The sequence below is a fragment of the Panthera onca genome, chromosome A1 (assembly GCF_046562875.1).
Source record: "Panthera onca isolate mPanOnc1 chromosome A1, mPanOnc1 haplotype 2, whole genome shotgun sequence".
Classification (NCBI taxonomy): domain Eukaryota; kingdom Metazoa; phylum Chordata; class Mammalia; order Carnivora; family Felidae; genus Panthera; species Panthera onca.
Window position 1 is genome coordinate 128,189,337 of NC_138339.1, and position 22,894 is coordinate 128,212,230.

Here is a 22,894-nt window from a genome sequence, read left to right on the forward strand (position 1 = left end):
ATCTCCCTTTAATATTGATGTATTCTGTTACATTTTGTACTAAAAATATTTCTCTAGACTAAGATTTCAGAAACTAATTAGTTCATCTTTTTAAAAAAATTTTTTTTAAATAAAAAAATTTAACGTTTATTTATTTTTGAGACAGAGAGAGACAGAGCATGAACGGGGGAGGGTCAGAGAGAGGGAGACACAGAATCCGAAGCAGGCTCCAGGCTCTGAGCTGTCAGCACAGAGCCTGACGCGGGGCTCAAACTCACGGACCGCGAGATCGTGACCTGAGCCCCGAAGTCGGCCGCTCAACCGACTGAGCCACCCAGGCGCCCCTAATTAGTTCATCTTTTAAGTACTGTTACTTTGAAGAAACACAAAAAGGACAAAATGGTTTGGGTTTTCCTTGGAAAGAATAATACATTTATGAAAATTAAAAAAATAATTTTATTGAGTAAAGTTTTCTAAAATTTTATATAGTAAATTCCCATGCCAAAATTTTTGGAAGATTTATCTTTACCAGGAAGCAATTTGTATTAAATAAATATTGTACCATCTCTTGGCACACGTGCATTTTTAATAACTTATTTATGCTGTAGTTAGCACGTAAATTAATTGATTAACTGGTACATTAAAGATAAAATACTTTATATAAATAAAAGATTATTGGTTGATAATTGCTTGTTTTATCAGATTTATACCAGAACTGAGAGCTAAATTACTACAAGAAGCAAAAGTCAATTCATACATAAAGCCAAAAGAGAATTCTAAAGAAAATGAACTTAGGAAAGATGAAAGGAAAACAACTTCTACCAATACACTGTTAAGTACTACAATTTTGGGAAAGGTAAAGACTATTCTCTTTCTGGCCAATATAACTGTATTATAAGTAGCACTCTAATGATAAACATAACTGTTCTTCTGACTGAGATTTTGGATGTTTGGATATTTCCTATTCCAGGAAATGGAAAAAGAGAAAAGGCCCAAGGAGATCAAAGTCAGAGTTATTAAAGTCAAAGGAGGAAAAGGAGATATCTTAGAATCAAAAAAGACAGAGTGTGAAGGTGGACATTGTCAACAGGATGCAATTGAAAATGTTCATACTATATCTCAAGACACAAAATCTGTAATCAGTGAACTACCAAACCCTGTCAATCCTGGCACTAACTCTAATGGAATGAAAAATGATCCACATGCTGGAGGTAGTATGATGATGCCACCTATCAATCTAACTAGCAGTAATTTGGTGGCTTCAAATCCCGTGTCAAATCTTTCCCACTCCAAGGTGAGTTGTGACAAAAAAAGACAGAAGGAAATGAACCTAAGTGATACAACATTCCTATATAAAGGTGTTTCAAGGAATCAAGTTCATAGTGTCTGTATATAAACTGAATTTGAGGATATATTGAAATTATAATAATAGGACATTACTGAATGTTTCTTAAGAATGCCATAGAAGAAATTAACTTTTCTTACCTATATAGATGTCTAATTTTCCACTTATGCCTTTGGGAAAAACCTCACTTTTAAAAACAAGAGCCTCAGGATAATTTCTTCCCATTTGAAGAAGAAAAAGTTGATATGACCTAGGTTCTGGGACTGATGTGCCTTGGTATAACAAAGTAAGCATTTTTTTCTGTATCATAGCAGATTTTCTAAATGGAGGAGAATAGTTGAAAATAATCGTTTATAGTCAAATAGCCTTTGAAGATCAAGTATTTGGGGAGGAAAACAACATATTGGGCCAGTTATAGATTTAGGTACTGATACAGATTGAAAGACTGGTACCATGAGTCTGGTTAATCAAGGGCAGTGTGATGTATATAGCAAGGGTCTATTTAGTAAGGCATCAGGGATAGTTTTAAATTTAGGGAGAGGCGCCTGGGTGGCTCAGTTGATTGGGTGTCCAACTCTTGATTTCGGCTCAGGTCATGATCTCAGTGTCATGGGATGGAGCCCTGCACCAATCTCCACACTGAGTGTGGAGCCTGCTTAGGATTCTCTGTCTATCTGTCTGTCTGTCTGTCTCTCTCCCCCTCTGTCCTCTCCCATGCTCCTGTTCTTTCTTTCTCTCTAAAATAAAATAATAAAAAAAAAACCTTTAAACTTAGGGACACTACCATGAACCTGGGTTAGGAAGGAGACTACATTCAGCATCCCAAGCCCATACTAGCATTTGAGCTGTAAGTTGTAAAGCTCAATGGCTGCAGCAGTGGGCCAGTGGACGTTTCTGTGTCAGTCCAAAGGTACAACAGTCTACAGACAGCAAGAGCCCATTTGTTCTTGAGAGGACCCCAAAACCCTAGTTGCAATAACCATGGTTGTAAGCCAGCCTTGGAAACCAAGCTCAGAAATTCAGAAACCAGTAGTTAAGAGATCCAGATTTAGAACAAATACAAGAAACCAAGTAGGCCAGCTGGAGTGAGCCCACAACATGGTTGTTACCACTGATGTTAGCCATGAGCAAGTTGTTCTCTGCTCTGTTTTCACCTACTTCTATCAATTGGCATTTACACAATGTGATTGCATTTTGGCACTCAGTGTTCAAACTGTAGACTGCCATGATATCACTTCATTACTGAAGCTAAAACAGAAGTGCTTATGGGGAGTTCTAATAACTTTGCCTTCATTTTTAAATAATAGGTTGACTGAAAGAGTGAAAAAGAGACATACTTCTTCACAATCTATTGTACAGTTTATGTCTAATAGCAGGCAAGAGGATGTAGGTCCCACTCAAGTAAGGCAAGAACCTAGTCATTAAAACATGGCCTCTTTTAAACTTTATCCTTGACTCCCTCCCCATTCAATCCTTTTTTCTATCTTTAGGGCTCCAACATTTTAAAAAATGTGCTTTTAGCTTTTTTTTTTTCCCTCCTGAGATGAAAATAGGCCATCATTTCCTTAGTGCTTTCAGTTTTCGTTAATTTCTTATAATTTGATTTCTGTATGTGTGTGACTTGCACAAAAAAAGTTAAGATTTTCACCCTTAAAAGTCACAAGACTTGGGGTGCCTGGCTAGCTCAGTCAGAAGAGCATGTGACTCTTGATCCTCTGGTTCATAGGTTTGAGCCCTACGTAGTGTGTAGAGATTAGTTAAAAAAAAAATAGAATCTTAAAAAAAAAAGGCACAAGACTTTTTGGTCTTTTACTGCCCCCAAAGTGTTTTTAATATCTTATTTATAGATTAAAGGCAATTACCAAATAGACACATCAAACTTTTCACTAGAAAAATATAATCAGTGGGGCACCTGGGTGGGTCAGTAGGTTCGGCATCCAGCCTCAGCTCAGGTCATGATCTTGCGGTTCACGAGTTTGAGCCCCACATCAGGCTCTGTGTTGGCAGCTCAGAGCCTGGAGCCTGCTTCAGATTCTGTGTCTCCCTCTCTCTCTGCCCCTCCCCTGCTCACACACTCTCTCTCTCGCAAAAATAAATAAACATTAAAAAAAATTATTTTAAAGAAAAATGCAATCAGTGTAGTTCATTGCCTTACTGTTTTACATAGGGAAGTAGCTTATTAAAAATTGAAGCATAATGTTATTTATAATAATAAAAAATGAAAACAACACAAATCTATCTAAGAGCAAGCAAGTCATTAAGCACGTTAATATATATTTACACAGTGGCATACTACATATTACATTGTGGTAGAGTGTTCATTAACTTAGCAGATTTTTTGTCATCTGTTGCCAAATGAGTGAAAATAGGTAACACATTTCTAGAGTTCTGGGTTCTCAGGTTTTCAATATGTCCAGAGTACATCATTTTGTAAATGGAAAATAAATTATTAATAAAATGAACTGAAGCAGTTTGTCAAAGTCAGAGTACAATGAGCAGGATTATAAATTAAAAGTTAAGATTATGCTTCTCATCAACACTAGTATTCTCAGATTATCCAATATATCTTTAAAAGTTTGCTTCATGAAACTTTTATTGGAATTCGATCTGTTTATGTGTTTAATGGTATTCTATTCTACTTCTTAATTATTAAATAACCTTGCAAATGTAGACCTTTTATGACTATCCTATTACCTTCCAAATGGCTGGCAATTTTAGGCTTATGATTCAAAAAATAGTTACACATCTTTTTTTAAATTAACTCTTACTTATTTGTTTGTTTAGAGCCAAATGGAGAAGGGTATATTTAATGAGCGAACAGGTCAAAATGATCAAATAGGAAATGGAAACAAAAGAAAGCTGAATTTTTCCAGATCTGACAGGAAGGAATTCCATTTCCCAGAACTGCCTTTCACGATACAGCCCAAGGAGATGAAAGGAATGGAAGGTACATATCTGTTGCACAGCTTTACAAATTTCCAGATGTTATCTTATACAAGACCTTTTTTTTGTAAGATAGCTTACATTTATAATATAATTTAGATAGAAAATAGATTGCTTTGAAAAATATTTTCAGCTGATGAGAATTTCTTTTCTCATAGTCAAAGAAGAGGTAAGTCTTAAAGGAGATACTTTTAAAGAAGGATTAAGAAAACTTTAAAAGACAAATTTTTCAGTAGCTCAGTATTGTTGAAATGTTCGTACAGTATTTGAGGAAAGTGATTTTGGTTCCGTATATGACCTGGAGTAAATCAGTTTCCTTTGTTTCTCCATGATTTTTGCCCATACAATAGTAGGAATGATATATGTGCTTCTGACATCCGAAGATACAGTAGATTAAGATTTGTAACATGTATTGAGCTCTTAAAATGAAACACTTTTTTTTTTTACAGAGTAAATGTTTTGTTTCTTTGAAGAACAGTGACACCTTGTGAAAAGTTATTATAATAGCAAGAATATAGTACTTGAATGTAATTCAAGAGGAATTATCTGATCCACTTAATATGCAGAATTTAAAAAATAAATGTCTTCTTTTAATACCTGTAAGGCTATCTGTAAAGTGGTAAAACAAATCATTTATGATTGGCATGTTTTACCACTATAGCTGATGATTTATTAAGTTCCATTTTAATATATTGAGGAACTGACTCTAGTGGATATCACAATTTCTATTTGAAACTCTTAAAAAGGAAAGTAAAATTTCAAGGTAGGAATAACAAGTTGTCACTGTTGTATATATTTTTGCAAAAGTTAAACAGATAAAAGTGCTGAAAAGGGAATCAAAGAAAACAGATTCAACTAAAATACCAACTTTACATAATAAGGATCAAAAAAACCTTTTTTGTTTATAATTTTAGTAAGGAGTGCTGTTTGGAACCCTTGACTTGGTGTGTAAATTTAGTTATTACTAAAAGTTACATAAACATTCAAAATTCTGTAATCTTTGAACCTGAGAAACAGATTTATATTCTCTGAAAGTAACATATTAATAAAAGTTTTTAGAAGTTATTTTTTGGGGTAATTAATACTAACCCTCATTTGAACGTTGAGTGATTAGAATATACGGTACCCAGGGAAAATATTATGTATGCTGAGTGTATTATGTAATGCTGAGCCCCTTTCTTCCTGTTTTCTCTTCAGTTTATTCTGCCATCTTTGCTTTCCACCAATAGTTCTATTTTTACAAAGATTTGTTCTCAGCTAGCTATCAGATAATATTGTTGAAATATCCCAACCCCTATCTCCCAGAGAGAGTCTTGAATTTATTTGGAAATCTTCAAGATCCTCAGTATCCAAATGTATACTCTCTAAAGGTATTCTTTTAGAATGGGTATGAATTAAATCATAGAAATGGCCTTCTATGCTACACATTTGTAAGGTGAGAAACTTCATTAAATCAGTTTCTCATGTTATAAATAAAATTGATTATATTTTTAAATTCATGATGAAATTAGCACATACTTATTAAGGAAATTTGAAGAAATTAGCAAAATAGAGACACTTCGAAACCATGTAAGAAGGTGTTTTCACCAAGTCTGTTCAATCGCTACATCATTTGGATTAAAGAGTTATCAAATACTGTTAGATATATCTTCAAAGTGATGCTTAGGCCTTATTTTTAGCTTAGAACTTATTAAGAACTCCACAATCCACTTTGCAGAAAAGAGATGTTTTCTAGATAGAACAAGAAAGTCATTAAGGGTCACTTTTTAGTTCACCGTAGAAAGTAGTGAGGTGGCCTTAAAGTTTTAAACTTGGGTGACTTACTGATGTCGGAGCTTGTTGAGTAGCACACCCTTTGCACATTCTTCAAATGACTGACTAAATTAGTTCCCTGAGTTTGTGTATTAGGCTCCTGGTAACGTGCTGCATGTATTTATCCCACTGTCCCATGAGAGCCTCTGGAACTAAAATTATATTCCAATGCAGGAAGAAAGGAACTCTTAATTCTTTCATTTAAAGATTTCATTTAAATAAATAGGAAGGGGGGCGCCTGGGTGGCTCAGTCGGTTAAGCATCCGTCTTCGGCTCAGGTCACGATCTCGCGGTCCGTGAGTTCAAGCCCCGCATCGGGCTCTGTGCTGACAGCTCAGAGCCTGGAGCCTGTTTCAGATTCTGTGTCTCCCTCTCTCTCTGACCCTCCCCCATTCATGCTCTGTCTCTCTCTGTCTCAAAAATAAATAAACGTTAAAAAAAAAAATTAAAAAAAAATAGGAAGGGAAAATCCCTTCTTGCTCCTGTGGTGTAGAACGCTTAAAAGTTGACCTTCTCAAGAGTGACCTTGAAACAGTTATAGTTATTAGAGAAGTAATCAGTGATAGTTGTCGTTTATTTGTGCTGCCCATTCACAATATGTGCCCATTCATAATATGTTAATGTCAGAATTAAGAAACTAAACTTTGAATTGGTAGTTTATTATTTTAGGGCACAATAGAGTATGACATGGTTTTAAAAATGCAAGATAGGATATAGCAACTTTCTTGTTCTGTTCCTGGCTGTGCCACTGACTTGTTTTTGAATTATCTAGTCAGATCCATGTGCTTCCCAGTTGTACATTCAACTCCTTCAGGCATCTTAAATGTATGCTGAACTAGTGTACATATTGACACACACATATATCTATATATATATCTATATATATATATCAACATACATATATTGAATAGACAACATAATCTAAGAGAAACTCTAAATTACTGCTGATGAGTTAGGCAAGAGAGAAAAGAGTCCATACAAAAGCCACTTTCAGTTCTGTTTCATGATGATCATGAGGAATACTTTGCTAAAGAGTGTCCCGTATAAAACAAACCCCAGGTGCAAAGTATAAGTACTTATCTGTGGCTATATTTCCTTAGCCAAAGACTCACCATTTCTTCAATTAAGGTCCTGTTTCTATTTACTTTTTAGAATACAGGAAATGCACAAACTGAAAGGAAGAAGAACCTACCAGGTGTAGAGTAGAAAATGCAGCAGCTGAAAATTCAGGAAATCCCAGAATCATTGTATGGTTAAAAAAAAAAAAAAAAAATCCTGGGGCGCCTGGGTGGCGCAGTCGGTTAAGCCTCCGACTTCAGCCAGGTCACGATCTCGCGGTCCGTGAGTTCGAGCCCCGCGTCGGGCTCTGGGCTGATGGCTCAGAGCCTGGAGCCTGTTTCCGATTCTGTGTCTCCCTCTCTCTCTGCCCCTCCCCCTTTCATGCTCTGTCTCTCTCTGTCCCCAAAATAAATAAAAAACATTGAAAAAAAAAAATTAAAAAAAAAAAAAATCCTTTTTATTAATATTACACGCACAACGAATGCTGACTAGAGAATCCTACGGATACACCATAAATCCTGTGTAGTTATGTGTATATTCACTGAAATTTTTAAAAATTTATTAGTCTTTAAATTATTCATGTTTTCTTAATTTAAACACTAAGTTATAGAAATTGCCCAACTGGTACATTCTAATAAAACTGCAACTTACATTAAGTCAGATAATTTTATTTGATGTTGTGTTGTCTTAGTCATGTATAATCAATGGTCATTCTTAGCTTTGGTTCAGAACTTTATAATTATAGAAGGAAAAGTTTCTAATTGTGTATTAAAACGAGATCCCAATGTCTAATAGCACCAAACATTTCTGAGCAAACAATTACACTTGATAAGCGTGAAATAAGATTTGGTTCCACACTAAATATTCTGGAACAGCATTTAAACATATCATGAAGGTCATTTAAGAGGATTGAAATTGAGGACAGCACTGAAGCAAATCTTTTGGCTTGACCTGCATGTTTATCATTTAGTAGTTTATATAAAACATATTATTACATATAATTTAACGCTAATACAGTCAAGGTTTTGGCAGCATGTAATTAAGTTCTTATTTCTGGTCTTACTGGCTTGGTTTCTGATTTTAGGGTGGAGATGGCCATTTTAAGGGGAAGAATTGGAAGAGGAACAGATTTTTTTCTGGTAGTGTTCTTTCTTTTAAATCTTAAAAATACAAATTGGCAAGTCTCCTCTTATTTTATGTACAATAGAAATGTAACATGAGCTATTAAGACAGCCATGCATCTTGCATTAGCATCATCCAACTTTGTTTCGTTAGCAAACCATTCAGTGTTTTGTATTCTTCTAAGAATTCTGTTAGTTTAGAATTATGAAGTTCCCTCTCCGCCTGCTTCTTTACTTGCCATGGTTACTGAGTTACGTAACACATCCTGTCATACAACACATACTATACATACTCTGATATTTGCTCTTTGCTAATCACATAACCTGAAGTCTCTTTTATCTCCTAGAATGCTCAGGCTTCCTGAAGTGAGTTCTTAATGAAATATCTGACCCATTGTTTTAAAAGCTCTTCTTACCCTTACATGATTAAAAGTATGTTCTTGGGGCACCTGGGTGACTCAGTCAGTTAAGCGTCCAATTTAGGCTCAGGTCATGATTTCACGGCTCATGAGTTCCAGCTCCACGTCAGTCTCTGTGCTAACAGCTCAGAGCCTGGAGCCTGCTTCGGATTCTGTCTCCCTCTCTCTCTACCCCTCCTCCGCTCATGCTCTGTCTCTGTCTCTCAAAAATAAATAAACATTAAAAATTTTTTTTAAAAAGTATGTTCTTAGCTGTAAAAGCATTTAAAATATTTATAAAATATCTGAAGATTGTATGATATTCAAGTGTTATTTAAATTGTTTTATTCTTTTTTGTTTTGTTTTCACTTAAATTCCACTTAGTTAATAATCCTTTTATTCTTTTGAATGACTCCCAGCACTCTTCCAGTTTCCTTGTTCCATCTGATAGTGCCTTTTATTTGGTACAGACTTTTTCTATTCCATAAGATATGTACAACCTGGAAGAGGTACACCACTAAAATTCTTGATTGTCCTGTTCTTAAAACAACAACAACAATAATAAAGTGGCATTATCTGGTATTTTACCAGGGCTTTACCTGATTTGGTAGTTATTAAATAGACATGAGAAACAAAGGAAAACGTAATTTCTTTATTACAGTATTGTAATACTTTTTATCTTATTTTAATTATCTTTAAGTTTTTATTTTATTTTTAAGAGAGAGACAGAGAGAACGAGTGGGTGAGAGGCAAAGGGAGAGACAGAGAAAGAGAATCTCAAGCAGGTTCCATGAGCCGGCAGGGTTCGGACTCACGAACCATGGGATCATGACCTGAGCTGAAACCAAAAGTTGGACACTTGACTGACTGAGCCAACCAGGTGCCCCTCTTTTTATCTTAAGTTTGATTGGAATTAATACCTGAGATTATTATACATAATTTACTTTTCTAATAGAATTCCTGTTACTTTTAGCAACTCATCTCCTCCAGGGAAATTAAGAGTTGTTCCCTGTAGTAGGTTCAACAGTCTGCCTCTTACCTGTTGCATTTGGGTATTTGTTGATCCTACATCAATATCAAAGGATTCAACTTGTACAAAAAATGTCTACTTGGATTTTAATTGGGATTGTGTTAAATCTATATATCAGTTAGAGGAAAATTGATATCTTAATAATATTAAGTCTTTCTTTAAAAAAAATTTTTTTTTAAGTTTATTTATTTTTGAGACAGAAAGAGACAGAGCATGAACGGGGGAGGGTCAGAGAGAGAGGGAGACACAGAATCGGAAGCAGGCTGCAGGCTCTGAGCCATCAGCCCAGAGCCCGACGCGGGGCTCAAACTCACGGACCGCAAGATCGTGACCTGAGCCGAAGTCCGACGCTCAACCAACTGAGCCACCCAGGCACCCCAATATTAAGTCTTTCAATACATGAGGATAAACTCTCCATTTATTTAGATCTTCTTCAATTTCTGTCTGTAATATTTTATACCAGTATTACACGTCATTCATTAAATTTGTTTCTATGTATTTTGTTTTTTTGATGCATTATAAATAGTATTGTTTTTAAATATCATTTTCCAGTTGGTTTTGCTAATATACAGAAGTACAGTTTGTTTTTCTATCTTGATCTTGTATTCGGAGACTTTGCTAAATTCACTTAATTTATTCTAGTAGGTTTCCTAATTTCATTTGTTCCTTCTTTTCTTCCTTCTTTTTTTATATTCCTTAGGATTTCCCAGATAGGCAATCATAACATCTACAGATAAAGATAGTCTTACTTCTTCCTTTCCAATGTTTATGCCTTTTGTTATTTTTTCTTGCCTTATTGCACTGACTAGAACATGTGACAATGTTGAACAGAAGTAGTGAGAGTGAATGGACATCCTTGCTTTTTTTCCTGTACTGGAGGGAAAACATTCAGCTTTTTCCCATTATGATGTTAGTTACAGGTTTTATGTACATGACTTTTATTACACTGAGGAAGGTTTCTTCCCTTTCTCTTTGCTCAAGCAGATGTTAAATTTTGTTAAATGTTTTTCCCATAACAACTGAGATGTTCTTAGGATTTTCCTTCTTTATTATGTTAATGTGAATTATATTAACTGATGTTTGAATGTGAAATCAACCTTACATTCCTGAGATTAAATATCACTTGATCCTTTTTATGTTTTGTTTTGGATTTGGTTGGTTAATATTTTATTAAGGATTTTGACATTCATGTTAAGGAGGAATTTTAGTCCTTTTTTTTTTTCCTTATATTGTACTTGTTTGGTTTTGGTGTCAGTGTTACGTTGCTTTATAAATGAGTTGGGAAGTGTTCTCTCTTCGTTTATTTTCTGAAAGATTGATTTTCTTTTTTCCTTAAATGTTTGTTAGAAATTCCAGGGAGGGAGTGCCTGGGTGGCTTAGTTCGGTTAAGTGTTGGACTCTTGATTTCAGCTCAGGTCATGATCTCACAGTTCATGGGTTTGAGCTCTGCATAGGGCTCTGTGTTGGTAGTGTGGAGCCTGCTTGGGATTCTGTCTCCTTCTCTCTCTGCCCCTCTGCCACTTGCTCTCTGCATCTTTCTCAAAAATAAATTAAAATAAACTTAAAAAAAAAAGAAAGGACAATAAAGAAACGCCAGGGAAGCCAACAAGTCCTGGAATTTTCTTTGTGGAAATATTTTAATATACAAATTCAATTTCCTTCAATTTATTTAAGAGATATCCACATCCATTATTTCTCCTTGTGTCAATTTTGGTAATTTGCCTCCTTCAAATAATTTATTCATTTCATCAAAGTTGCTGATTTTATTGGGGTGCCTGGGTGACTCAGTTGGTTAAGCATCTGACTTCCATGATCTCACCACTCATGGGTCCGAGCCCCGCCTTGGGCTCTGTGTTGACAGCTCAGAGCCTGGAGCTTACTTCGGATTCTCTGCCTCCCTCTCTCTCTGCTCCTACGCTGCACACACTCTTTCTCTCTCAAAAATAAATAAACATTAAAAAATTTTTTTAATTAAAAAAATAAAATAAAAGATGTTTTAAAAGTTTATTTATTTTGAGAGAGAGAGAGAGAGAGTGTGTGTGTGTGTGTGTGTGTGCATGCAAGTGAGCATGGGAGGGGCAGAGAGAGAGAGGGAGAGAGAGAATCACAAGCAGGCTCTGTAAAAACATGGAGTTTGATGCAGGGCTTGAACTCATGAACTGTGAGATCATGACCTAAGCCAAAATCAAGAGTCAGACACTTAACCAACTGAGCTACCCAGGTGGCCCTAAAAGATTTTATTTTTAGATAATCCCTACACCCAACGTGTGGCTCACATTTACAACCACAAGATCAAGAGTTGCATGCTCTACTGACTGAGCCAGCCAGACACCCCCATACCTGAGTTTATGATAATGAAGCCCCCTTTCAACCACATCTGAGTTTTTGCTAATGAGATGCCTCTTAGAGTAAAAGGGCTGGTTCTGAGAGGAACTAACAATATGACAAGAGGATTAGAATTTTCAGCTCTGAGCTCTAGGGAGAGAAGGGCTAGAGATTGAGTTCATCACCAGTGGCCAATGATTTAATCGATTATGTCTATATACTGGCACCTCCATGAAAACCTAAACAAAGGGATTTGGAGAGCTTTCCAATTGGTAAATACATTGGGGTCCTGGGAGGATGATGCACCCAGAAAAGTCATGGAAACTCTGCACTCCTCCCCACATACTTTTTCCTATGCATCTTTTTCATTTGGCTCTTTATGAATTGTATCCTTTATAATAAATTGATAATAGCAAGTAAACCACTTTCCTGAGTTCTGTGAGCCATTCTAGCAAATTATTAGACCCAAGAAAGAGGTTGTGGCAATTCCTGATTTACAGCCAGTTGGTAAGAAGTAGAAGAGGCTCAGACTTGTGACTGGAGTCTGAAGTGAGGGACAGTCTTGCACTGAGCCCTTCAGCTGTGGCCTAACTCCAGGTAGTGTCAGAAGTGTTATGAGTAGAAGAAGCAGTTTTTCTATTAACTTTTATTTTTCTGGCTCCTGAAAGGTGGAGCTGAGGTCATGACTTGAGACTTCTCATCTCTTATTTTAAAAAAAATTTTTAATGTTTATTTATTTTTGAGAAAGAGAGAGAGAGCTTGTGTGTGAGCAGGGGAGGGGCAGAGAGAGAGAGAGAAGAGGGAGACACAGAATCCAGAGGGAGATAGATGTGGGGCTGGAACCCATGAACCATGAGATCATGACATGAGCCGAAATTGAACACTGAACCAACTAAGCCATCCTGGCATCCCTCCTCTTTTCTAATATGAACATTTAAAGCTTTAAATTTCCATGTTAACTGTATGCCACAAATTTAAATAGTATTATTTCAATCAGTTAAAAATATTTCCCAATTTCCTTTATGATTTCTTTTGTTGTTCAATCATCAACTATTTAGGTTGGTTCCAAATATCTTACTATTATCAATTTTTTATTTAATTTTCAGAGAATATATTATTTCGGTCCTAAATCCGCTGAGACCTGTTTTATGTCCCAGCATATGGTTTATCTTATTGAATGTTGAAAAAAACTTAAAATGAATGTGTATACTTGAAAATAAGTATTCTCGAAAAAAAATATCTTGGGGTGCCTGGGTGGCTCAGTTGGTTAAGCGTCTGACTTTGGCTCAGGTCATGATCTCGCAGTTTGTGAGTTCAAGCTCTGCGTGGGGCTCTGTGCTAACAGCTCAGAGTCTGGAGCCTGCTTCGGATTCTGTGTCTCCTCCTATCTCTGCCCCTCTTATGCTCACACTCTCTCTGTTTCTCTGTAATAAATAAAAATAAAAATAAAATAAATATTTTGTTGAAGTTGAATATAGTGTTCTATAAAAGACAATTAGATCAAGTTTGTTGATACTGTATTTAGGTTTCTTATCTTTCTGATTTTTAGTCTACTTCTTTTATCAGTTGCTGAGGGAGGAATATTGAAATCTTCAACTATAATTTTAGATTTGTCTTTTTCTCCTTTCTGTTTTGTTAGCAGTTACTTTATACATTTTGAAGCTCTGTTATTAAGTGCATGTATGTTTAGGGCCTTTTTATTTCTGATAAAATTGACCTGATCTGCTGTCCAGTATCTGAAACAGTTGTTTTATGTGTTTTGTCCAGTTTTATTGTTGTTTGAGGTAAGACCAGTACCTGTTACTCCATCATGGCTGGAACTAGAAGTTCAGTTTAAGAGTTCTGGTAGTGGAGATACAGTCACTATTTTAGGCAATGGAATTGTATTGAATAACATATGCTATTTATCTTAAGAATTAAAAAAAAAACTTTAGTCATTATCAAAAGTTATAGCTCTATAGTATATAAAATGTCCCTTTTTTCCTCTATTTTAGTTTCAGACCATCCCTAAGGATATGAATATGTGGACAGGAATTTGCTCCCTTATGTGTAAATAGGAGCCTATACCTTTTGTTTTTGTTGTTCTTATTCTGGTTATTGTAATGCTAATTTATTCTGTGAACTCTTTGCCAAAGTATAAATTAAAGGGCCCTAAATGGAAATTGGCCCATGTTAGTAAAACTACTAGCAGAAATGCATAAGGAAATGATCAAGAAATCTTTGGTGATGTAGGAAACTTATGTTACAAGATGACAACAAGAAATCATTCTTTTCATTTTAATAAAAAGCAAAAATATAGAAACAAGGAAAATGTCCTACTATCCTGCTAGTGTCCTAACTGCCTACATATTCTTCCTACACTGTTAGGAAACGATGATAACTGATGACTCTGTAAAGGCAAAGAATTATAATAACTTTTCTTCTTTTCTGAAAAAAGTAATCCTGAAGTCAGATAACCTGAAGTATGTACTTACAATGGGTGCGATGAAAGCCAAACTAAAAGAGAAGAGGGTAAAACTAGTTAAAGCTGTGGTGTATTCAAACTTGTCCAAAACAAAACAAAAAAACAAAGGAACAAAAAAACTTGTGTAAATATATTGTCATTCATCCTAGGATTGCTGAGAGATAGTTGCTATCGATTAGTTACAAGTGGTTATTTGGGAAACCTCTCAGAAGGCAGATAAATGTAGCACCCTTCTTTATTTTATTTTATTTTATTTTACTTTATTTTATTTTATTTTTTTAATGTTTGTTTAGTTTTTTTAAATTTTTTTTTAAATGTTTTTATTTTTGAGACAGAGAGAGACAGAGCATGAGTCAGGGGTGGGGGGGAGATAGAGAGAGAGAGAGAGAGAAAGAGATACAGAATCTGAAGCAGGCTCCAGGCTCTGAGCTGTCAGCACAGAGCTGGATGCGGGGCTTGAACCCACAAACTGCAAGATCATGACTTGAGCCAAAGTCAGACACTTAACTGACTGAGCCACCCTTCTTTAAAATCTTATGGGCAAAAAAAAAAGAAACAGATTAGGGCGCCTGGGTGGCTCAATCTGTTAAGTGTCTGACTTCAGCTCAGGTCATGATCTCATGGTCTGTGAGTTCGAGCCCCACATTGGGCTCTGTGCTGACAGCTTGGAGCCTGGAGCCTGCTTTGGATTCTGTGTCTCCTTCTCTCTCTACCCCTCCCCCCACTCATGCTCTGCCTTTCTCTGTTTCTCAAAAATGAATAAGTGTTTAAAAAAAAAAGGATTTATTTTTTTAAGTTTATTTATTTATTTTGAGAGAGACAGAGTGTGTGAGTGGGGGAGGGGCAAAGAAAGAGGGAGAATCATCTCAAGCTGGCTATATGCTATCAGTGCACAGCCAATGTATGGCTCAAACTCAGGAATCTGTGAGATCATGACATGAACAGGTATCAAACAGTCAGACGCTTAACCTGGGTGCCCCCAAAACAACAGTTTATTTACCTTAATTTTGAAACCTGAAGATGACCTAGGAAGAATCACTAGACAGTTGATTTATAGCTTTGTGGAAGAATAGTGGATGACAATCATTATGAATTTATTTTATCTGATTACTTTATCTTAATAATAGTTTAGTGAGCCCTGTAAACAAAGGGAAAGCAGGAGATATAATGATTTTGTGGTTTAAATAATCAAAAAACGTTTGGGCTCAGTTCTCAGACCTTCTCTTTTCTCTGTGTAGTCTTTTGGTGAGCTCATCCAGATTCATGGCCTTAAATACCATTTACATACTGATGACTCTCAGTTCTCTCTCTCCAGCCTGGACTTGACCCCTAAACTCCAGACTCAGATTCCAACTGTCCATTCAACAGCTCCACCAGAACACATAATAGGTATCTCAAACTTAACATGTCCAAAATTAAGATCCTGATCTCTTCCTCACTCCCTCCTGCTCCTCCATATTTTCCTCATCTTAGTTAAGGGCAACTCCATTCTTCCATTTGCTCAGCAGAAATATCTTGGAATAATCCTGGACATCTCCCTTTCTCTCATCCCCTACATTCTTTCAGCTATACCTTCAAAGAATTTCCAGGATTTGACTATTTTTTACTCTTCTACTACTATGCACAATATTTCTTACCAATTGTTCAAGACAACCTCCTTACCGATTTTTACTCATAAATGGCGACTTTACTTAAAATTATGACTTTTCCCATTCTTGTTCCCCTTTTTAACTATTTCATATAGCATTTCTCTACCTGGCAATCTACATATTTTACTTATTTGTTTTGTTTTTTAATGGTCTCCCTCCATTAAAATATGCCAGGCACCTTCCCAGTCATGGGGAATACAGCAATGAGTCAAACACTAAATCCCTGCTCCATGAGTTCCTGACTTACTTACCTAAATGTATGGATACACATGGCATTGAAAGAATTAATGATCCTGTGAAATGTATAACTCAAAGCAGTAAATAAAATGAGTTTTGCCTTAGATTGACTTTCACACTGTCTTTGGTTAAGGTTCTTTCTCTTCACAAGTAGCTTTCATCTAATAGATAGCAATATATAGATTACAGGTGTCCAGTGGCTTTACATAGTCTATATGTCCCTCTTGTCCAAGAGTAAAAATGATTATCAGGTTCTCTTTGAAGTCTGATAGTCCCAACCTCCTGCAGAGGGAGCTTAGGGTCCAGCATTTCCAGGATCTGGAGCCATTATGTGCCCTGGTTTAATAGAGGATAAGCTACTTGGTCCTCTGTTGGACTGAACTAGTGTATGGAGATGAAGATGGGGCACTAATACAGCAATGTTTTTTGCTCCACATCAATGGTTCTTGGTATTCTAGGAGAGAGCTACAATAAAAATGCATGCTAGGTATTGGGCTGTTTCACATGAATGACTCCAAAGTCTTAGGACATTACAAACTAAGCCATAGATAATTTATATACATTTCAGGCAGCATCTCTTGGGCTTCTCTGAATAATTTCTTTGTGGCTACTAATTATTACATTGAACAGTATTATTAAAATCTTTAAAGCATATGACGCCTTGTGAAAACCTTTAAAAACAAGATTTATTATGGATAATTCTGTCATCAATAATCTTCCTTGTTGTTTTTTGATAGATTTGAGTTCAGAAAATTGTTTTTTCCAAAAAGAGTATGTGGTGGTGTCAGAATATTTTCTGAAATTATATAAACTTCTGGGGCTTCTATCTTTTTAAAAATATTTATTGAATGAACATTCAATTTTTATTAAAAGCCATATGATATAATAGAGTCCAGATTAGTATCAGATTACCTGAATTAGAATGATGGTCTAAAGGCTGTGGTAAACCACTTCTTCACTGGTGATTTTGCGTGTGGTGCTTTGTTGCCTCAATTTTCCTACCTGGGAAATGGGAACAAGAGTAACTTATCTTAGACATATTGTAAGGACTTACTGGGATAAGATTTAAAATACACAGGGCATAGTGAGTTTTCATGATGAAATTTAATTGTTCATGGTACCTTTGGAGTCTCATTCAAAAATGCCGAATCATGGTCTTTAATTTTAGTTCTGTTGTCCTAGTTGTTTCAATGTATCCTGACTTCATTCCCTGGATAATACATTCAGTGTGGAGGTACTCTCTACTCTTGTTGCATACTGCCTGTGAAAATTCTGAGGGTATCTGTGCCTTGTTCTTCATTTGTTTAGGTAAGAAGTTGGCAGCAATACAACAAAGACCTGCTCTTCATGTATAAATGTTCCATTAAATACAAGAAAAAACATGGTGGGGCACCTGGGTGGCTTAGTCGGTTAAGCCTCCAACTTTGGCTCAGGTTTGTGAGTTTGAGTGCCTCATTGGGCTCTGCTGTCAGCACAGAGTTGACTTCAGATCCTCTGTCCCCTTCTCTCTCTGTCCCTATGCTGTTCATTCTTTCTCTCTGTCTCTCAAGTAAATAAAGACTTAAAAAAAAGAATAAACATGGCATTTAGAGCTTCAAAAGAGAACTGTATAACATATCTCTTTCTGTAGTTAAGAAAAAAATTAATCTCTGCAGATTTGGCAGCACTTTTTAAAGTTGTGCTATGTTAAATGAGAGATACTTGTATTGGAGCTCTTTTTATTTTTCAGAGAGAGAGAGAAAGCACAAGTAGGGGACAGGGGCAGAGAGAGAGAGAGAGAGAGAGAGGGAGAGAGAGAGAGAATCTTGCACAGAACCTGATGTGGGGCTTGATCCCACGACCCTGGAATCGACCTGAGCTGAAATCAAGAGTCAGATGCAACCAACTGAGCCACCCAGGCACCCCTGTATTGTAGTTCTGTTCCATCCTGGGGAAACGAAGTGTAGACTAGCAATTCCCAGCTTTCATCTTTTGAGGCTATATTGGACTTTCTCAAAGTCTGTACATTAGTGGAGCAGGTAAGGCGATGTTACAAACATGGCTATGTTAGGGTGTTGGAGAGGATGAGTTACTGGTTAATATAGGGAGATCCAGGTATTATGCAGCTTGATGCTTTCATATCTCAGGACCCTTTTTGGAGAAAAAGAACACAGAATTGCAATAAAAATATTGCTAGGGCTATTCTTATGGCCTTGGAGTGAGCCTATACAAGGCTGATGGGATTGCCATGACTTGGTTGCCTGTGGCTACCAAAAGTCACGGAAAGAAGTGGGTTATGGCAAAGACAGTGGCAGCTGAGTTGGCAATCAACTGAGTCAAGTTTTGAAATCTATTGGGTAGATATCCATGCGATAATTGGGACTCTTGGCTCCAGTCCTTTGACCAGGTGGAGTTGTTGTAAGTGGAAGGGGTTACAACTCATAGCTTAGAGGGTTGCTGCCATGTGGCACCTATTTTCTTTCATCTGGAGGAAGGAACAAAGAATATAGTCACAGTGATAGGGAAGCACCCTAACACCTTGAAGAATAAAATTAAAATTTGATTCATTACATATTGAGTCTGGCTTCTGTTTTTACCACAGCAATAAAACCTTGCTTTTGATGGACATCAATTATTTCCTAGTTGTCAGATTCAGTGGCTTTCTTTAAGTCCTTATTTTCCCTGATTTTCTGTCACATTTGATGCCATGAATCATCTTTTTCTTCTTGAAACACTCTCACCTTTTTGGTCACACCACTGTTTTCTTCTCGCCTCCAAACACTTTTCTGTTCTACTAATAATTTATCTTCCTACCTTTTTCCCTGTCAGCATCCTCTAAAGTTCATTTCTTAAGCCTTCTACTCTTCCCTGTTTTCCTGAGGAAAGTGTGCTGCTCTTCTATCTTGACTACCACCACAGAGGGTATTAGAGGATATTCTTCCAAAATATTTAGTTCTGAACTGACATTTTTCTGATCTCCACATTTTGCTAATATTTCCACTTTATTGTTTTGCTGTTTCTTCAAACTTACCATATCTGTATTGGATTCATTTCTCCCCAAACTATCTTTCTTTTCCCTCCTGGATTTTCTTGTTTCTAAAAGTGGTACCATGGTTTCCTCAGGTTTAAACTTGGCATCAACTTGATTTTTTTTTTTTTTGTTCATTTTCCATGTATCTGATAGCCATTAGGGTATCAGGAGTACTTGATTCTTTATAACTCATTTGATCCTTGTATATTGTATTAACTTTTCATGTTTAAGTTTATGAGCCTCTCTTGTATGATTGGGACTTTATTTTTCCTGTAGACTCCCATTTTTTTAATTGCTTATGCTATATATATCTAAACAAATATTATATGTTTCACATCCTGTTTTGTGATGCTAGTTATCTCTTAAATGATATCTTTGTAACTATCACTCCTCCCCAAGTGTCTTTATATAATTATGTACCTTAATATGTATGGAACAAATAAATTCAAAACAACCTGGGTAGTTTGGACACTTGCTGAAGAGTCAATGAATGATATTAAAAATGATTAGTAAGAATCTGAGGCATGGTTGTCACTGAGCAAGCTTGTTGGAAGAAATCTTGGGATTGGAGTTAGTGATGTCATGCTACAGTTCCTTTCCCAAACTTCAGAGCACTCACAATTCTGTTTGCCTTTACAAAGGTGCAGTTGAAGCTTTTCTGAAGTTTCAGCATTGTTAGATCAAAAACAAGTCTCCTTTTTCATTTCTGACAGTATGCATCCTAGCTATCTGACAACATGTGTGCTGGATATCCTAAAAAATTCCAATTATAGAAGCTCATGTCTAAACTGGTGGTTTAGAGTATGGTTTTAGCAGGTCATTCAAGTGAAAGGAGATAAAGTCTGGGCCTATGCAAAGTTGTATTGGAAACTTCACATAAAGCTGAGTCCTTGAAAAGTGATACCCTTAGTAAAGAGTGAATTAGACAAAGCCAACTCCTTGAAGAGGTTGTAGAGAAGTTTATCTGCCTTGTCCTTGGCTCTGGATGGCAAAAACAAAACAAAACAAAACAAAACAAAACAAAACAACAAACAACCTTTCCCTTGAGAACTCATAACCATCCTTTACACAGGTTTAGGGTTAGAATTCACACTGCCTGTATTATCCCAGAAACCCAAGGTGAGAATGTAGCTGAAAGTACTAATGGATAAGTGATGAAACCAGGTGACTGGTGGAAGCAAACGCAAATCCTTTCTTTCAACGTTTTTTTTTTTTTTTTTTTTTTTTTTTTTTTTATTTATTTTTGGGACAGAGAGAGACAGAGCATGAACGGGGGAGGGGCAGAGAGAGAGGGAGACACAGAATCGGAAACAGGCTCCAGGCTCCGAGCCATCAGCCCAGAGCCTGACGCGGGGCTCGAACTCACGGACCGCGAGATCGTGACCTGGCTGAAGTCGGACGCTTAACCGACTGCGCCACCCAGGCGCCCCCGCAAATCCTTTCTGGAGGAATGCAGTTTAAAGTAGGATGTTAAGGGCACCTGGGTGGCTCAGTCGGTTAGGTGTCTAACTTCGGCTGAGGTCATGACCTCATGGTTTGTGGGTTCAAGCCCCACGTCAGGCTCCGTGCTGACAGCTCAAACTTGTGAGTTTGAGCCCCATGTTGGGATTCACACTGAGAGTGCGGAGCCTGCTTTGGATTCTCTCTTTCCCTCCCTCTTTGCCCCTCCCTTGCTCATGTGCTCTGTCTCTGTCTCTGTCTCAAAGTGAATGAATAAATTTTAAAAAATAATTACAAGTAGGATCCTCATGGAGTTGTCAAATAGTAAATTAGAACTAAAGAGAGAATAAGTGAAATGAAAAATAGATCTAAAGAAATTACTCAGATAACGGCCTAGGGAAATAAGAAGTAGAAAAGATAAAGTGGAAGTTAAGAGACATGGATGAAGTGTGTGAAAGTCTGACATATGACTAAATACAATTCTGAAAGGAAAAAAAAAGAAAGAATGAGAGAGGGAAATGTTCAAAGAAATGATAGCTGATAATTTTGCAGAATTGATAAAAAACGAATGCTTACGACTCAGAAATCCCAGTGAATTCTAAGAATAAGGAAAATGAAATCCACTCTCTGACACATCACCCTGAAAGTACACAACACCAATGAAGTGAAAAAATGGAAAAGCAGTTAGAGAAAAAGACCAAGCCCTGTAAATGAATGATAGATAGAATTACAACTGACTTCTCAACAGCACAGTGGAGGTCAGAAAATAGTTGGAATGATACCTTCCATGGATCAAGAGAAAATAGCTATAACCCTGGAATACTGAAGTAGATTAATAGTCATCTCCCAATATCAGTTCTCTGCTTCTTCTTTTGTAATAAAAGTCTTGATTTGTGGGTTGCCTGGGTGGCTCATTCAGTTAAGTGTCAGACTTTGGCTCAGGTTATGATCTCACAGCTTGTGAGTTCAAGCCCTGTGTAGGGCTCTGTGCTGACAGCTCAGAGCCTGGAGCCTGCCTCGGATTCTGTGTCTCCCTCTCTCTCTGCCCCTCCCCCCCTCAAAAATAAATAATAAAACATTAACACATTAAAAAAAATTAATACAAGTCCTGATTTGTAACTGAACCATGAATGCCTGGAATAAAAACTACTTTTCCTAGCCTTCCTTACAGTTAGCATTATCAGAGAAGTAGTGAAAGTAGTAATTTATATTAAAGTCTAACAAGTCAAAAGTTTTGCTTTATTGTAGGCAATTGGTAAGATAATATTAAAAAATGAAACAGCTGTCTTTGATGTTGGGCAACAGGCAGCCCAGGACAATCATCCCTGAATGAATGATTTCCTTCCTTATGAATCATTTCCTTCATAGAAGGAAAATGAAGTGGTCACTATGATCACACAGGCTTTTTACAATTCCTGGATCACAGGATAAGGAGGTGGTGATCCAAGGAGAGCCTGTTAATTTTTCTGAGTTGATGAGGTAGGGAGATAAGCTCAGGGAGGCCAAGGTGGCTACAATTTACAAGGCAGCATACTAGAGAAGAGAAAGCTATGTAGAGAAGGAGCTTAGAAATCTGTATTGGTGGGAATGCAAGCTGGTGCAGCCACTCTGGAAAACAGTATGGAGGTTCCCCCAAAAATTAAAAATAGAACTATCCTACAACCCAGAAATTGCACTACTAGGTATCTATCCAAGGGATATAGGTGTGCTGTTTCGAAGGGACACATGCACCCCCATGTTTATAGGAGCACTATCAACAATAGCCAAAGTATGGAAAGAGCCCAAATGTCTATGGATGGCTGAATGGATAAAGAAGATGTGATATATCTATACAATGGAGTATTACTCGGCAATAAAAAAGAATGACATCTTGCCATCTGCAACTACGTGCATGGAACTAGAGGGTATTATGCTAAGTGAAATTAGTCAGAGAAAGACAAAAATCATATGACTTCACTCAGATGAGGACTTTAAGAGACAAAACAGATGAACATAAGGGAAGGGAAACAAAAATAATATAAAAACAGGGAGGGGGACAAAACAGAAGAGACTCATAAATATGGAGAACAAACATAGGGTTAC

At 36.7% G+C, this 22,894-nt stretch overlaps 1 protein-coding gene across 10 annotated transcripts in view; it reads left to right on the top strand.

Annotated features, from left to right (window-relative positions):
• CDKL3 (cyclin dependent kinase like 3) overlaps nucleotides 1–22,894 on the top strand; it is a 99,282-nt gene that overhangs the window by 35,939 nt on the left and 40,449 nt on the right. For 7 of the 10 annotated variants that reach the window (XR_009611115.3, XR_009611118.2, XR_009611113.2 and 4 more), the window contains exons 8-10: nucleotides 682–835; nucleotides 950–1,273; nucleotides 4,109–4,271. Coding sequence is in view for 2 of the 10 variants with exons in the window: in XM_060636128.2 (XP_060492111.2) it covers nucleotides 682–835; nucleotides 950–1,273; nucleotides 4,109–4,271 (641 nt within the window). In the remaining 8 variants the exon portion in view is untranslated. Of the gene's footprint in view, nucleotides 1–681; nucleotides 836–949; nucleotides 1,274–1,472; nucleotides 1,611–4,108; nucleotides 4,272–7,231; nucleotides 7,342–8,222; nucleotides 8,278–22,894 lie in introns of those variants that run through there. The other 3 variants (XR_009611120.2, XR_009611119.2, XM_060636129.2) reach the window with 3 other exon arrangements.